This window comes from Anopheles funestus, chromosome 3RL (genome assembly GCF_943734845.2).
Source record: "Anopheles funestus chromosome 3RL, idAnoFuneDA-416_04, whole genome shotgun sequence".
Classification (NCBI taxonomy): Eukaryota; Metazoa; Arthropoda; class Insecta; order Diptera; family Culicidae; genus Anopheles; species Anopheles funestus.
In genome coordinates this window covers 17,535,954-17,553,357 of record NC_064599.1, presented here as the reverse complement: position 1 = coordinate 17,553,357, position 17,404 = coordinate 17,535,954, and the positions used below count along the sequence as shown (strand labels likewise).

The 17,404-nt window shown below is 40.8% G+C and overlaps 1 protein-coding gene across 1 annotated transcript in view; it reads left to right on the top strand.

Moving 5' to 3' along the window:
• LOC125772421 (uncharacterized) overlaps positions 1 to 17,404 on the top strand; it is a 69,300-nt gene that overhangs the window by 28,534 nt on the left and 23,362 nt on the right. The window contains exon 4 of the mRNA XM_049444124.1: positions 594 to 856. Within this exon, the coding sequence (XP_049300081.1) occupies positions 594 to 856 (263 nt within the window). The remainder of the gene's footprint in view (positions 1 to 593; positions 857 to 17,404) is intronic.

Below are 17,404 nucleotides of genomic sequence, written 5' to 3'. Positions count from 1 at the left end.
CGGCATAAGGGGATTTCGTACACCCTTTTTTTGCCATGTTTGCTCTGGCAAAGGTTTCGGGCAAAACCACGGGAGAAAAGTATTAGTGCGGCAGAACTAGCTGGCAAGTGTCCGCCAGATAATTCTAGGATTTTTACCACCCACCCACTTCAGCTTCATTCTTGCGAACTTCAGTCCCGTTTACCGAAACCAAAGCGAAAGGTACACTTCTTTCCCAGCGATGTATCAAAGCTGGCATTGAGTGAACTGGGAAGAGATGGATTGCAGCCGGGAGTCTCCCAGTCTCCCTGGTAGGTGGGAATGAGAAATATAAAACATACACCATCGCTAACTGACATGGACACCGACATTTCTAGCAGGGAAGGCAGCGGGACAAAAAAACTGTGAGGAAAGAATGCGACTCGAGATGAATCGCTGTAGCAATTTAATTATTTTATACTCGCTACCCACTCTCTACCCAACTGTCTTCTGGACGGCCGACGAATAACTACGCTCACACGTACTACAATTCTACGATCTTTTTTTTTCTCTCTCTCTCTCTCTTCCGTTTGTTCTTTCCCTTCCATTGCTCTCGCACCTTGGAACTCGGATAGGTTTGAAGCGCGTTGCTTGGCCTCCACCAACCGAGGGCCCTGAGTACGAGGTACATCCATCACAGCAGAAACAACACGCGGTAGGTCAGCAAATCCCGCCGCAGCAACAGCAGCAACAGCAGCAGCAGTTCCAGCCGCAACAATTCTACCACCAAACGAACCCTCAACAGCAGCAGCATCAGCAGCCGGCTTATCAGCAAACGAGCTTTCCACCACAGCAGCATCCGCATCAACCGGTGGAAAGAATCGTTCCCATTCAAAGGGTGAGTAGTGTCGGTGTCTCGTTCACTCGTACATCCGAAGCAGCCAAATTATGTAGATTATGTGCTGTTGCGAATTATTTTAATACTGAGAATACATACACAAAAAAATAACAAAACACTCCCAACCTTTCCGAGTGTACGAAAAACAAATGTTTGAATGTTTTTACACACATAAACAACAGAACGTGCAGAGCCTTAAAGTATGCAATTGTGCTTTGTGAAGCTAACTGGTGCCATGACCAGGATACGAGCACGAGTATAAATCGGCCTGTGATTTCAATTAAGGTAAAACTACCTTACTGTGCAGCTAGTTATGTTCACAGATACGGTCTACTTTATCTATGTATGACCAACAAATGTATTACCCGTTTTCTATCTTTGCTCAAAAAGATAAACGACATTTTGTGTCAGAAAGATCTTAGTGACACCAAATTTGCTGCTAATGAAAAACTTTAACCGCATCGAACGTTTATTTCGAACGCTGACACATCAAACATTCCGAGACGGTCAATAATCCTCCCAACTATTGCCAAACAGCCAGTCGACAAGCTGCCAACAAAAACTCAACCATATCCGTACAGAGCAAATGGGAATATTTCACGCGAAACGAGCTCCATCGAGAATGGTTGTGTTATTGACTGAAAATATTAAAACACTGTAAACGAGCCACTTAGCGCGTTGTTGACATACTGGCACACGGTCAAAAGATTAACCGATGATACTACCTCCCTCGTTTCGATAGCTTGAAGACAGTTTTATTAAGCGTCACCGACAGCGTACGTCTAGGTCACTGTGAAAGTAGCTAACAAGAAAAGAAAAAAAACGGACTCCATAAATAAATTTTAAGGCCACACCGTGTGTCAAAGGGTATTATGAGCGTGATGAAAAATTAAACCTTTTCCGAAGCGAATGGCGCGTACTTTTCTCGAGCAATTTTTCACTCACAAATGTACTGCCAACTTGACCTGATTGGGCACACATTGACGTGTGTTGATTTACACCGGTAACATTTTTCCTGTTCACTAAAAATATCTCTCAGGTACGGAGGTACTTCTTAATGCCTAACTTAAACAGTTATGCATAGTAAAATAAGAAAATAAATCTGCCAATCTTATGAGCGGTAAATACCTTTACCACTCCACTCCGGTAACCGAACAAATGCAGATGTGACATATTACGACACACAAACTCCGGAAACCAGGGACTGTAGGAAAAAATAAACCTTTTATTTTGCAACAAATCGTTCGACCTCATTGTACACAGCACTCGTTCAACAGCGCGCTTTCGCAAGTAGTTTGCCCCATCATCGGGTGTACTTTTTTGGTTGCGTACTTGGCGCGACAAATTGACAGCTGTCACAAGATTTGCTACGGTGCTGTCATTTTCATTCCATCCTTAGCTCTGCCGCAGAGCGCCACGTGTGTTACACGACACTGGCGTGTGGAAAAGTGGCATTACACCACACTACAGCTGGGTCACACATTTTAAGCTAAAGTAAAGATCCCTTGAATGCATTAAACCATTATGGTAATTTTAAATCACTTTTCTGCACTAGCGCACTAGACGGAAGACAAATTAATTGCTCAGCATCCAGCCGAACTTTTTCGGTTGACTTTTTGCATATTTTCCAACGGTGGCAGGGTAGCACATTATGCGACACCACAAATGGTATCTTCCATAATTCCTTTCCAATAGCTTTTAATTGAATCTTATTTCCCTTTTCAGACCCTCTGGGGAAATGTGTGTTGAGACGTTCTGCCCCGGGGGGGGGGGGTTTAATTATTTTTATTTCAATATTTAACTACGTCCACCGACGTAGTTGCCCCCGTTTTTCTTTCCCTAACTTTCGACGCGCGCAAATGGATATGGTATGGTCGGCTCAGAACTAAAACGGTCACGAATTGTTTTCACTTAAAATGTGTAAATGATTGTGAAAGCTTCCACGCCCGATTTTGCTTTTGGTTATGGTTTTTTATTTTGTATTCTGGTTGCTCATGATTTCACAACCACCAAACGCTCCGCATGCAGGAGCGTGTTTGCTCTAATTGGCCACCCCGTTTGCAGCGCACAACGGAATGGACGTTGCGAGTGAATGGAAGGGACCGAACGGTGGGAGGTAGTTAGTGTGACGTAAATCATTTGCATCGCCATGCAGCTGTGCCCTCGTTTGCTGTTAATTTACCATCGAGAAAATTGCATTCGGCCAAGTAGCACTAAAAGGCTATGGATGGAAACAGCGAAAGAGAAAAAAAATGTAAGCGTTCGGCCCATTCGTCCATCCATAATATTTCTGGCACCGCTACTAAAAGGGGCAAGATAAAAACAAAACAAATGGGAAAAAAACTCTCGCTCACACACACATACAGAACGAAAATGGCAAACATTTTCCACACTTTTATCCTTCACGCTTAGCTACAAAAATGGAAGCAGCAAAACAGAAAACAACAATCAACGTGCAAAAAACAAATCTCTTGCAATGTAAGTGAGGGTGAAACAAAAAAGGAGCAAACAACAACAAAAAAGCTGACCATGGATTCTCGATCAGCAAATGCTGCTGCATCACTAGGAATGCAAATTTGATGCATAAAGTGCACATCAAAAGTTTGCCGCTCAATGTACTCCGGAAATGGTTGTGTCTTCCGGGACACGGTTTTGCACTGGTGATGCTGTACTCCCCAGCGACACCTCCACTTATGGTGACCTGTTTTTTTTACATATGCCCTCACCACACACACACATATGAGCGGGGTAACAGTGAAGACAGACAAAAATTAAGTTACGATGGAGTGGGATTTAATGCAAGTAATAGAGAATAAACGAGATTAAGGAACGGTAGGAAGAGAAAAAAATCCCCTATAGAGTTTAAAAAAAACAACAACATGGCCAAATGGGTTGTGCATGTAGTAAAAAAATATTACATACACAATTATGATGTTGAAAGGCATACGAAAAAAAACACTTTGAAAAATGATTTCTATTAGTAGCAGTGTTGAACATGAGTGCCACCATTATTAATTGATGTGAGTTCTCTTCTGCAAAATGTAATGGCCGTAGGGTATACAAAACATTGCATAATTGCGATCTGCAACACATGTGCTGATTCTACCGTAGCTATGACTTTCACTTGTTGATAGAAAAAATTATCTTAATCTATTTAATGGGTTTTGTCATTCCCAGCCAATAGATTAACAACAGTTTTAAAATATTTATTTGAAAGACCAACCTTTTATGTGTGTTTTTCAATAAAAAAGGATCTGGGTCATATGTGAAATAAAAATGGAGGTGTGTTCATCCCATTTTTCATGAACTTTAGTATCAAAAACATTGGGTAATATACAAATGGAATAGAATGATCAACTATTTTTCATGAGTGGATCAGATTTCATCAGATGTGTTGTCAATACAGGCCATGTTCGTATTACACCATACTGGAATAATACGTCTACAGATTAGGAATATTTAAATCAAAACATGACCTACTCAGTTTTTGCAAAGGATTAAGATATTGTATAAAGCTTCTTCAAAGTTGCTATGTTTAAGATTTAAGTACAAGAGCTGGTATGGGCAATTTATCATGATGTGTGCATGTATAAAAACGTACCGAATTACCTAACTGCCAATATAATTACTTTTCTAGCAGTCTTTCAAATTTTAAAAAAATATTTGAATTGTTTGAAAACGAAAAAATGTCACTCAATGGCGTGGTTTCTTATTGTAACGCCTGACAATAGGCAATCACAATACAATTATTTCTTAAAAGCTTATTTAACATACATATTTTCAATATCTTTTCAATATCTTTAAACCTTCTTCCAATGGCTTCCAGGTTTATAAATTATGATCATCCCAATATTTAGCCTCACAAAAAAGGGTAATGCTTCATCGAGTTATTCTGCAAAACCATTTCCTTCCCTTTTACAAGCTTTTATTGGACCAAAAATTACTGTGATTTTCTAACCAACACTTTGCAAATGACAAAGGAGCATTATATCCAAACACACACGCACACACACACAGACACACTCTTTGTTATCAGCATCACAGCAGCAGCAACCAGGCAACCACCGTACAGCACGGTATGCGGTATAGGCACACGCTGATTTTATGGTGTATGGAGTGCTTCATAAAATTTATTAGCGGATCAATCGACACACTCACGCAGCTCTTTTTGCACCTTTTATCACCCCATGGCTGTGCAGGTGCCGACTAGCGCTGACCTATACGCGGTCATTTGCGGGCGTAATAAATTGGCCATTCGATCCGGAGTAATAAAATTGACACAAACAGCAGGACGAAAAAAATAATAATATTTTCTGCTGTTGATCGTCCGATACGAATCATGGCCAATTGTTTGAGTACCGGGGTTTTTTTCCGTTTCTCTCTTCTGGAAGAAAATCCCATTGTTTCCTTCCGTTTTTGACACCACTGAGGTGATAGGTGCCAATCAGGCAGATTTTATATCACCATCAGGTTTAAATTGCATCACCAGACGTAAAGGGAAGCTCGTTTTATCGCGGTTTTTTGTTAATGCATTTTTACTAAGTGCAGCTTTGACCGGTGTTGGCTGATATCCGTTGAGCGGCGTTATGATTTTCCAGCGATTAAGTGATAAAAATCGACTGGTGTGAGCATGGACCGACAATATCGCATTGGAACCTTGCTGCTGTCGATGTTTGGAGTGCCATCAGCAAAAAAAAATGCATCATCCTCTTTTGTGGCCAACCTCTTGAGATTTGACGCAACACTAACGATAATGGCACCCGGTTTATAATGTTGATGATCGCAACTTCGTCTTCCTCGATTATGAAGCACGGAACGGTTGTTTTGCATAACAAAAAACCAAAAAAAAAATAACACATCATTCTGTAGCAAACAACCGGATAGCCGGAATTGGTGGTCGAATCGAAATTTTCCACCCCTAAAGCTAACGACATGCGACAGCTAACGAACATCCTTTCCAATGGTATGGTTGCAATTGCACCCGACTGCCACTGCACACAAAACGGCACGGCACGGCGTGGTCTTGAGCTGGCGGTGATGAGTTTTAGAGGATGCAGTTATCTCCAAGTTTCTTGCACGCAACTTCCAACAAAACCCACCGTCCGACAATGAAGGTGAGCATACCTACAAAAAAGTAGAGTTTCAAAACAGACGTCAGCCGATTCGGTGGTTCATCTGCATGGTTTTGCAAATAAGCACTGCACACCGGTGTACGCCAGGTATATCGAGGCCCCGGGATGTGCCAAGTGTGCCGCGGCGAGGGACTAAAGTAAACAGGTGCAATCTGGGTGCTGTGGTGTACGAAAATTTATGGTGCTTTGCGATTTATGGCGTGAAACAAAAATTTATGGACGACATCGCCGACCATAACCCGATGTCGGATGGTTAGGAAAGATTCACATGAAAAACAACAAAAATGCAATCCCCTTCTTACCCCCAAAAAACAGGGATGAGTTTGTTTGGATCTGTGGGTCTGTGGGCATGTGTAGGAATCAATGTATTGGAAGGTTGAAAGTTTATCGTCAAACCCGTCGGTCGCACACGCGGGATAAGTTGTCATGCAATAATACACACAGACACACACGCGGGGCACACGCGAACGCAAATACAAATACAATTCTGTCCCCTGTACACTTACTCACATACCGTGCTTTTTCCGTGTTACCTGCTCAAGTGATCCTTTCGGTAAATAGATTCACAGTTCCAGGAGCGTTCGGATCCAGCACCCTGCCACGCCTGGAGTATGCATGTGCGAAAATACGTACTACTGGCCACAGGAGGATACTTCAAATTCAACATTTCAACGACACTCGATGCAACTCGGAACGCCGAAACGCGGTGATACGATAGTGAGACAGTGTACCCGTTTCCGTGTGGAAAGGCATGCAATAACATTTTCCAACGAACGATCCGGAAAAGCATCACACTATCGAGCGTTGCGTTGACCTCCCCCAGGTCACTCCCTTCCTACGCCATACCAATGGAAAAAGGGGTCTCAAATGGTGGGATCATAAGAGGCCGTTCGGTGTCTGCGTGTGTGTGTTTGTCATCACCAGGTCGCTTCACCGTGTCATTTGACATTCGACGGGCGTATGTGTGTCTGGCGAAAAAGGGGAGGGGAGGCAAAAGTATTATTTGAGGACCAACAAGCTACGTGACATGTTGCAAGTCCCCGGTACTGACATGCACGGATGCCAACCGGTTGGCGTGCCTCACTGAATTCTGGATCGTTCGTTATCTTCGCGCCTGGCAGGTTGCCTACACGCACATACCCATTTCGATAGATCTCGTTCGTGCTAGTGCCATGGTTGATTTAATTTTTTTTTTTTTTTTTTGCAATCTTTTTATTTCTTAATTCTTTGCCGTTGATCATGGCATTCCATTGAATCTGTTTCTCCAGAGAGTAAGGGTGTCAGTACGGTCCCATTCCGCTGTTCATTCATTGTTCTTCTATATTGATTAAAGTTACCTGTTCTGTTGGTGGAAAGTGATGAACTTTTAAGGGGATTCTTGTATAGAGTTGCCATTTAATTTGATAGTTTTATTTATTTGATTGCGATGTACTTGAAAAGGAGTTTGAAATAATGATTTGAAATTTATTTTCATAAATATTTCACAACTCATATTTTTTGTGTTCTTTACTTATCAAAGAAAAATATTTCTTTTTGGAAAATTCTTGTTTCTTTATGAATCAAGAAACACTTTTGAAGTAGACATCATCAAGACACCCGCAAACAATGCTGAAGTATAGTAATTACCGGGGAAAAAACGATTGTTTTCACACAAAACCCAACAACTATCGCTAGCAGTCCACTAAACTTATCAAAGCACTGTACATTCTGCTGTCGGTTCTGTCTACGAACCAGTCCCAAAACCACCAGTGTACCACCGCTTCTGTCCGATTGTCTTTAGCGATTGACTAAACGGGAAACTTTCTCCGTTGCAAACTTTAACATCCTTTCGAGTGCAGCTTATTAGGTAGTTGGTACTCCTCGTTAAACATTCCCCTTTCTCTCAGGCAAGAATTCGTCTCAGCTAACGGGGGAGGGTGACTGGAACAGTCGCAGCACACACTGTACACGAACGAAATGATATCATTTTCCCGTTTTTTGGATGGAAAAAGTTCGACAGTATTTTTGTGCCGCCTGGACGGATAGCTTTCCTACCTTTCCCTATCGTATTCCGTTTATGGTTCCGGGAAGGTGTCCTGTCTCGGGGGCCACACACAGTGCGCTGTGTTGGGAAAATGGAACGAACCATTTCCACACGTGAGCACACATTTTGCGCATGATTTACGACCCGCACACATGTGTGCCAATACTGAATTATATAAATTTTGTATGGCTAAATGTGTGCATATCGGTGTGTGTGTGTCCGCATTTGCAAGTGTACTTGAAAATTCTCCCTCCAAATTCGCGAACATAAAATGCCTCCCATTGCTACCTTTGCACGAGTAGGGCAACGTTTTCCCACGATCTAGTTTTTGTACACATACAGACACATCAAAAAACCCAATATCCATACACGCAAACTGCACAACGTGACACAAATGATAGTAGCAAAAATGTCTCGTAAAATGTTTCACCACAGCGCAAGGACGCAAGCAGCAAATTGGAAGTTCGTCTCGTGTTTTGGGAAAACTTTCTACACATTCGTAATGAAAAAGGGGTTCGCCGTTTTTTTCAGGGGGACACCTTGAGTAAAGAGGTTTCCACATTGATGGTGGCCAATTTTCCAGTGCAACATACCTGAGTAAATTACGTACTTTGTGTGGGAATGGTGCGGTGTGGGAACACATATTCTTGAGGACGATGAAAAGAGGTTGAAAACTTATGGTATTTGTTAAGCTTTGATTGCAGGGAAGATGGTAAAGTGGATCGAACGCATACGTTCGGTTTAGTTTGTTCTGCGCAGATTTATAATGTTTGCTGCAGAGTAAAAAATTTGCCTAAAATTATGCAATTCGATTTGCGTTCATCACTTTTTGTAATCTTCCGAGTTTTAAAACAAGGTTTCTCTACCGATTGTATCACTTGCTAGTGCAGGTCACTCTGTAACTATTTTCATACTTCCTCATGATTTTCTTAATTTACCTATACAAGTTTTATTTTGCCTTCCTTCCAATATGGTGTGAATCGTAGAGGAGTTATTGAATTTGTTCGTATTAGGGATCACAATTCACTCAGGTTGGATAAATTCCACAACTTCATATGCTCTATCCAACGACATTTTTATGATACATTGCTTTAAAGAATTATATGCTCAATTTTAAAATGATCGCGGTTGAACATTGGCATTTGATATTCTTGCATCAGGACAATTCTGAAGATCGCATCAAAGCCATCATTCTATTCATAGATCAAGGGCACCTGTTCTTCCAATTTGGGTATCATAAAAAGATTTTACGGACTCTGTAGTCCGGTGTTATTCTAATGAGATGATCAGTCTATCGTATAAAGTGAGCTCATCATACAATTCATAGATCTGTTCATTGTGGCTGATTTTCGATTGTTCAGTATTGTCCTTCCACACATAAAGTAGTAAAAATCCTTCTGAACACATCAAGAACTTAGAGGTGTATACTTAAACTTTATAAGATTAAAAAAGTCCCAGTTCCAACCTTCGTCCCAGATGTATTCATAATAATTGTTTATAATAATTGTTTAATAATAACAAATTGAACAATTCTACATAGAAAGATAGCAAATGACTGTTAATAAGGCTATTAAAGAATATTACATTAGTGCCATCTGAAATGCCATCGCAAGTACTTAAGACGAACAAAGAGCTTCAAAAAATGTCCATCAAAATAAAAATGAATCATTTATAAAATACCATTAAGCGACCTAAATATTTAACACCCCTTTTTTCGTTAAACACCCTCTAAAACTGTCGTCATCAATGGAAACGTCACACTTTCAAAGAGAAAAGAAAATTTTCATAAATCATTTCACACATATTAAATTTGTTCACATCTTCACTCTGCTAAATTACCCTACCTTTGCAACGAGTTTGTAAAACAACACAACGTAGAAACGTAGAAAAATTCTTTCACTCCACACAATGTGCGCCTCTGTTTGTGTAACGTTTGAACAGTCGGCCAACGCAAAACATTGGTACAAATTTCATCATGCGCGCCCATCGGCACAATTTTTTTGGTTTTTTGTTTGCGCCTAAACATATTTCATACGTGTTAGCATGTCATTTTCCTGCTCCATTCAGGATGGACAGGTGCGCCGTTCAAGGAAATACATCATAATGTAAGCTATTGCCCCGCATCGTATCGCGCGCACACGTTGCGTAGCGTACGGCCACATTAACACCGTCTGGCTGAAATGACATTCCGCCCGAAGATGGCTTCCATTTTCATGCCATTGTGGAAACATTTTTGCACAGCATCCGGGGAGATGAAATTAACATCTTTGCCATTCTTCATACCGGAGCGTTATTTCGCAAAACGCCGCTCGTAAAGGCTCCCGCTGCCATGGCCGGACGGTGTGGAAAGTCGATCCACACACTTGAGTTCTGCCTCATGTTTTGCCATGTTTCAACAACCACACGCACGCGTGTGGTCTAGTGCAGGAAGCGGTTGGGAGGGTGGTTGAGTTTTACCGTCTCCGGTAGCATTCTTCACCATTCAGCCTCCACTCGAATAGCATAAACATAGGCCGGAACATTTTAGGCGATCATAAAGGTAAAAACATTTACAGGAGAAGAGAAAAAGAAAAAAAACGCTCACATCCTTCAACAAATGTATTAACAAAGTAACAACTACGAAATGGCGGTGACGGTATGGTAAAGTGGAAGGAAACAAAGAACGCACTTAACGGCAAAGAAACAAAAGCTCACTGGCACACACATACACATGATGTAGGTGCTATTATTTATGGTTATTTATGTGATGAGTAATTCTACTAGCAGCGAAAATTTCCTACACTCGCCGTATGCTTTCCCTTCACTCCGAAGGTAGAAACCTCGATAAAGTATGCCCGATCGCCCATGAAGTCACCACGCGAGAAAACCCACACGGGTTTTCCAAACATGCGTGAAGAATTTTTCACCTACATAAAGCACCACTGCCCACCGGTTTGCGCGCCTTGTGGTGGGGGTACCGCACCAAACACACATTCAACATCATTAATGTGCCTTCGCAGGCGTAAAGGTTTTTGGTGAAGTGCTGCTACTACTGTTTGTTGGTTGCAAGGTAAGCTTGGAAGGGGACACTATTTGAGTGATAAATTGTTAGCGATTACAAACAGCATCCACCACGGTAAACCTGATTGCAAACCTGGTCAGTGTGTGTAACTGTCCCGTTGCTGAGTAAATCAACCGCAAAACCTCCAACATCGTGATCAAACGGACCGAATTCTCATCATCACCATCTCGAACGGCTGGTTCACGCACTGCTTGCGAATGGATTAGGACAGGTTCCTCCCGGAACCTGAAAGTCAACCTTGGTGCTTGATGTGTGCACCGGCGTGTGTATGTGTGGCCGATGAATTAAAGGAGCTGCAGGCTGGGTGCTAGGTACGACCACAAAACCTCCAAGCAAGCAAACTTTACCACACCAATCGCTAAAACCATTTGTGTCTACCATACTGGGGCACCATACAGACACATCGTGCGTTATGCTGCGCCAAACCGACAGCGGCAACACAGCCACTCGGGTGGCATTGGCGCCCGCGAGTCTAATTAATTACCGACAATGATTATTATTGACTGTTTTGTGAGGTTTACGCAATTTAAGCGCCTTCACACACTGCATCCATCGTTCGATATCGATTGAAACACACACACACACACACACACACACACACACACACACACTTACTACACGTTCGATTGGATTCGAATTCTCGCGATGATCAAAACCGGGCAGGTGTTTGTGGTGTAGTGGAGTTGGTGCTAAAGTGAAACCTTCTGAACGTTCAACCATGTATGGTTCTGGTAGGAAGTAGTTGCCACTGTAGCGAAAGCATTTGATTAAATACGGTAATTATGCGTCCGCCTAGCCCTTCCGGGGCTACCTTGTCACACGACTAGTGTGTCGGGTGGTACTTCTACATCCAATTATTGATAGTGATGGTGGTGCTGTTGGTAATTTAATTTCTATGCACTTCCATTTAAATGTACTTGCTTGTTTATTGCAGTGGAATTATGCTTTTGGATGGACATATTTATATTTTAAAATGTTTAGAAGAGTGGCACTATTCAATAATTACCTTACAGCAAAGGAATTCTTTTGTGAAATATATTTGCAACGCCTGAAAGTATGCAATCATTAAACAAAATAAGGTTTTTTTTCGCAAGAATCCCTCTGTGCAAAACTGCAATGAAATGAAACAAATATGCGAATTAAGCACCTAGCTCGACATCAAAATCGGCACTGTAGCTTTATGCTTTTCAAGGTTACAGCAATGATCCTTCCAGCTGGACAAAAAAACCATAAAACAACTCACCATGCAAATGGTACGCACATCGATCTCGTTCTCATATTTTCATTCAACCGTAATGCCCCAATCCCCAAGCGTCAGCAATTTTTCGGCTTGAATGTTGTTCCGGCATTATGTTTCGAGCTTCGATAATAAAAAGCTAACTCGGTATATGCAACGGATCAGCAGAGAAATATAAAACAGTGAAAAGCATACTGAAGTTGTTTTAGATCGACATTCAGGAGAGAGAAGGGAAAAAAAGAAAACGCTTCCGAAGAGAAAGGTTAAACGAAATAAACGAAATATCGTTGTGTCCTTCCAAAATAAACCGAGGCAAGAAAGAGTGAGAAAAAAACCCTAACACAAAAATCGAAACACATGCAACACATGCAATAAAAATCATCTGAAAAACCACGATCTACCCGAACTGGAACCTCAAAATGAGGCAAGTGAATGGAAGCCAGTTAGGCGAAGTGGAGGTAACCCATTTGGGCACACAGCAGCAAGACCCATTCGTGGTTTTTTCGGTTTTTACGATAACGTACAATTTTGCCGTTCTTCCGTTGTAGCACACAGTGCGTATCCGACGATGATTCGTATAAAAACTCATACTCTGTACGCTACATATGTACTTGAATGGTATATTCAACATTGTTTATTTGACTCCATGTTTTTGTTAACTCAGTGAAGTATTTTAGAATGAAGAAAAATGTAGTTTGAATTTTTGACAAATATAAAAAAAATTTAAATTTTTCCTTAGCAAAGAGGATTTTGAATAATGTAGAAATCATTTTAAATAAAGTAACGTATATATTTCATACTGCGCCTAAACTTATGCAATTATTTTTAATTTTAACCATTATTAGACTGAATATTAAAAAGCGATTTGGGGATTAAAGCAAAAATCACCATATTAAATATTGAATTTCGAACTGAAAACTGAAAAACATTGTAAACTTAAGCCCACCTAAGAATTTAAAATATACCTAAGAACATAAATTAGTTTCCCATGGATAATAGAGAGAGATTTTCCCGAATTTGTTCAACATTTCGAGCTAATGTTGACTCAAACTCTTTGTCAAAAACTTCATTACTGATATAGCATTAAGAAGCCTTGCAAGTCCTTACAGTCGAAGTAATGATGCGACCAAAAGCCGGAAAAAAGCCATACAATTGATGCGAATAAGTACATAAAAGATGTTACTTTTTTGCAACCTTTGCATAGCACACAATCCGGGCAAAAAAACGAAACTATTCGCTCTGTTTATTCAATCGAAGCAAATATTATTTGAGCAAAGCGAAACAGACATTGCGAAATGTAAACATACTTTACCTTACGCTTCGTCACGAATGAGCTCGAAAAAAGCAGAGAAGGGCCGTAAAAACAGGCCCCGGCCCAGGAAATTAGCACAGCTCGCCAACCCGTGAACCCCGGGCGAAACATAACACAGCCCATTGAGCAGCTGTAATGCTTCGTCGAGGATCGTGACGATCCGCGTAACTGCTCTACACACATTCTCTCAAACATCCCAACACGTGGCGATGTTCGTCTTCGAACAAAACCGTTCGATGGGGCTTACCATTTCCATGCCATGCCACTATTAAATTCCACCGATTTCTTGCAAATTTGCTCGAGCATGATGTTGAGTAACTGTGCAAAACACAACAAAAACACAAACCTTCCGGCAGTCAGAATAAATTGGGGGAGAAAAACAAAATGGTTCTTGCTTTGGCGTTTGGAGCAAAAATTTTATTCTATGGAAGCTTTTCTACGATTCAATTCCAAACTTGAGAGAAATGCGTCTATTCATTGCAACACTCTTTGTGCATTAAAGAATATGATTTTTTTTCTCGATCAACAAACTGATGCTTTATTATTTATGTGGTAAATTATGCTACAAAATGTTTCAAAAACCCTCGACGCCGTGCCGGTGCAATTAAGCGCTTTTGTGCCGAAATTGCTCAATTTAATATAGATTGCGGTGGAAAGTTGTGCAAACACTCGACAATCGACATGTGGGTGTGCCGGTGAATAATTATGTCACACATACACGGGTGGCACATTAGCTTGAACTTGGGGAGAGTTTTTTTTTCCTTTCGCCTTTTCTGTTCTGTATTTTCCTCCTTGAAGAAATACACATACACCATATCCTTCTCATTAGCTGAGCGTTTCCTTCTCACCATCGCTTCCCCTAGAGAGAAGGGGGCGAAATTCACCCCCAAGAAATTGTTTAATGTTGTAGCAAATTTTACCCTCCATTTAGCGGAAAAACCGAGCAAAAGAACCTATCCTCGCAACAATTCCTTTCCCCTATTCCGCTACCACACACTCACTTCATTTAGTTCGTACGTTCACATTCATCAAATCATCCTTGTGGGTGAATTTGGATAAATTTCTCACCATACGGCAAGAACAAGCGCTACCACCGAACAACTAAGCAACAACTGGCCTTGGGTGTGCAGAGAGAGAGAGTGCGTAAATGGAAGAAATGATGGTGAAAAAGACGAAGATGCTTTGCGAACAAAATGAAACCGTACATAAAGTTTTACGTCAAAATTTGCTCCATTAGTCTTTCCTCCTTCTACATTCGCGATTACTTCTTGCCCCGGCTTGCCTCATTTCATGCATCAAAAGAAAGCACTGGTGTATCGAGCGCGATAAAGAAAAATGTTTTCACACTGTTTTGCTGGTGTGTGTGTGTGTGTCTGTGTGTAGAAAAGGAAAAAAAGCTCTCCCACCGGATACACCTTGTAGAGTATGAAAGTAACATTGAATGGGGAAAATAGAAAGAAATAACCTCCAAAACACTTGGTGCGAAGAAGAGTGTCGTAAATACTTTTTCTCTTGAATGTGTTTTTTTTTTTTTTTTGCTCCTTTTCATTCTTCCCTTCTGTCTCGAATCAGAAATATTAATTACCGCACTTGTTGTATTGTGTTTCTTTTTTTTTGTTGTTCATTTTGTTTTTCTTTCTCGACATGCCAGACGCGACCACCGTTCCATTCTCAATGCTCGACCATTTACACCCTTCGTTACGGTTGTTTGAAATAAATGCTACAGTAGCGTTTGATTTTCCGTGTCACCTCCCGCTGTGTAGTGGGGTGGGAAAATTCCACCAAAAAAAAACAATATCCCCGTGGTTACTCCCCCATCCTCCCCATGTGGGACGGGGGGCAGCGCAATGAATCCCCATAATTAACAAAATTGGTTCACATATTAAACACCTTCCCAGTTTCACGCGAAGGCGTCCCGCGCTTTGACACTGGCCACGAAACATTGCTCGAATTAAATGGAATAAACAAACACAACTTCCGGTTGTTACAGGAAAAGTTCCACCCGTTCACGGGAGTGTGCACAGAGCACAAAGTGGGCTGGCAAGAGGGAAAAAAGTTGTTCATTCGTACGAGTGCTTCGTTCACCTTTTCCTTCTTTATCTGTGTAATAATTTTTCTTTTCACCTTTCATTTCATTTCAAGAGTGTTCCATACAATGAGACATTTTAGTGGGTGGGGGGAGTTGAAAAAAAAAGCGGGACCGATAGGGTATCAAACCAATCGGAAAACCCTACACAACAAATTTTGACGGAACTACATCTAGGGAAAAGATCATAAAAAGAGGGGTGACGGGGGGATACAGGAACAGGAACCATGATCGATGGAAAAGCCAAAAGTGAACTACACTCGTGTGGTGTTCACAGTGCAGTGGAAAAATGGGGAAGAGAGGACAAAAAATCGCAAAAAGACCATCCACCGAAAGGGGGATGTGCTTTTATTTCAAGCTTCGAAATTTTACACCAGACCAGAGTGGAAACTTTTTTTTGTGCCTTTAACTGGAAAGGAAAAATTCGCCCCCAAAGGCACCATGAAGGACCCGTGGGTGTGGTGGTGGTGGTGGAGGGAAGAGGGATGGAAGTGTGTTTTGCAACACGAGTCACGAGTTTTCGTTCGTGTGCACCCTAAGCACGATGGTTGAAATATCATACCGTCTGACTTGTGCTCTCTTCTAACCCATTCCTTGTTTTTAGTTTGGGGTTTTTTATGGCGCTTTGCTGGCACCAGAGTGGGTATGAAAGAGGTATGGATGGAGTATGAGAAGGTGAAAAAAACGCTACCACCAGCAGTAGCCCAAATGTGAGACAATAGCCATTTATCATAACGAGTTGCAGGGGACTATGGGAGGGCAACATTTTTGTGCTGGTTGGTTGTAAATTTGAGATGCTATGTTAGAACAGATTTTTATCATTGGGCTGACAGTTGGGCACACCATCGTCCAGCACGGGACCAGCAGCTGTAGGTTTTGTTTGTTTTTGTTTGTTTTTTTTTTCTCTTTAGTTAGCTACATGCTATAAGCTTGTGTGATGGTTGTGTTCATCATTTTCTTATTTCTCCCATGTGGAATTGATTTTCTCAAGGGTTTCGTTCACGCAGGATGATCTTTTTATTTGACAATAAGTGTCAATTTGAAGCACCACCAGGTTCATATTGTAGGACTGTACATACTTTTTTATTGATAAATGAATTTTTAACTTTTTTTAATTTGAAATAAAAATTATTATTTCTAAAAATATTCTCCAACATTGTATTCTAACTTCTTACCTCTCGTGTTTTGGGTTCATAAAATATTATAAAAAAAATAAAAACTTATAAACTCCTTCGTCGGGATACTAAAGCAAGACATCACCATCTCCTCGTCCAGTGTTTTATAACTAAAATGCTCGAAAGTATTTCTGTTCAACATTTTCAACATTTGACACATTTTTATATTGCTGAAAAATTCGGGTGTTTTAAGATATTACCTCGAATATGTTTTTTTTTCAATCTCACAAAGAAATATATGTTTTCCCTATATTATAATAGAGTCATCATTGTTTTGTAATTAGATTTAAATCAATTCTTCTTGAAAAAGAGTAACGCATTTGATGTTAAAAATTACTATACGTAAATGGATTACAATTTAAAAAATTCATAACATTGATCCTAACAAAAGTATTACAAACATAACAATTTAAAACACATACCTACACCATATCATTCATTCATGCACATCATCTTACGCCCTCATACTTAAACATATAAAAACCAACAAAAAAAATCCAACTCACAATTAGCTATCATAGA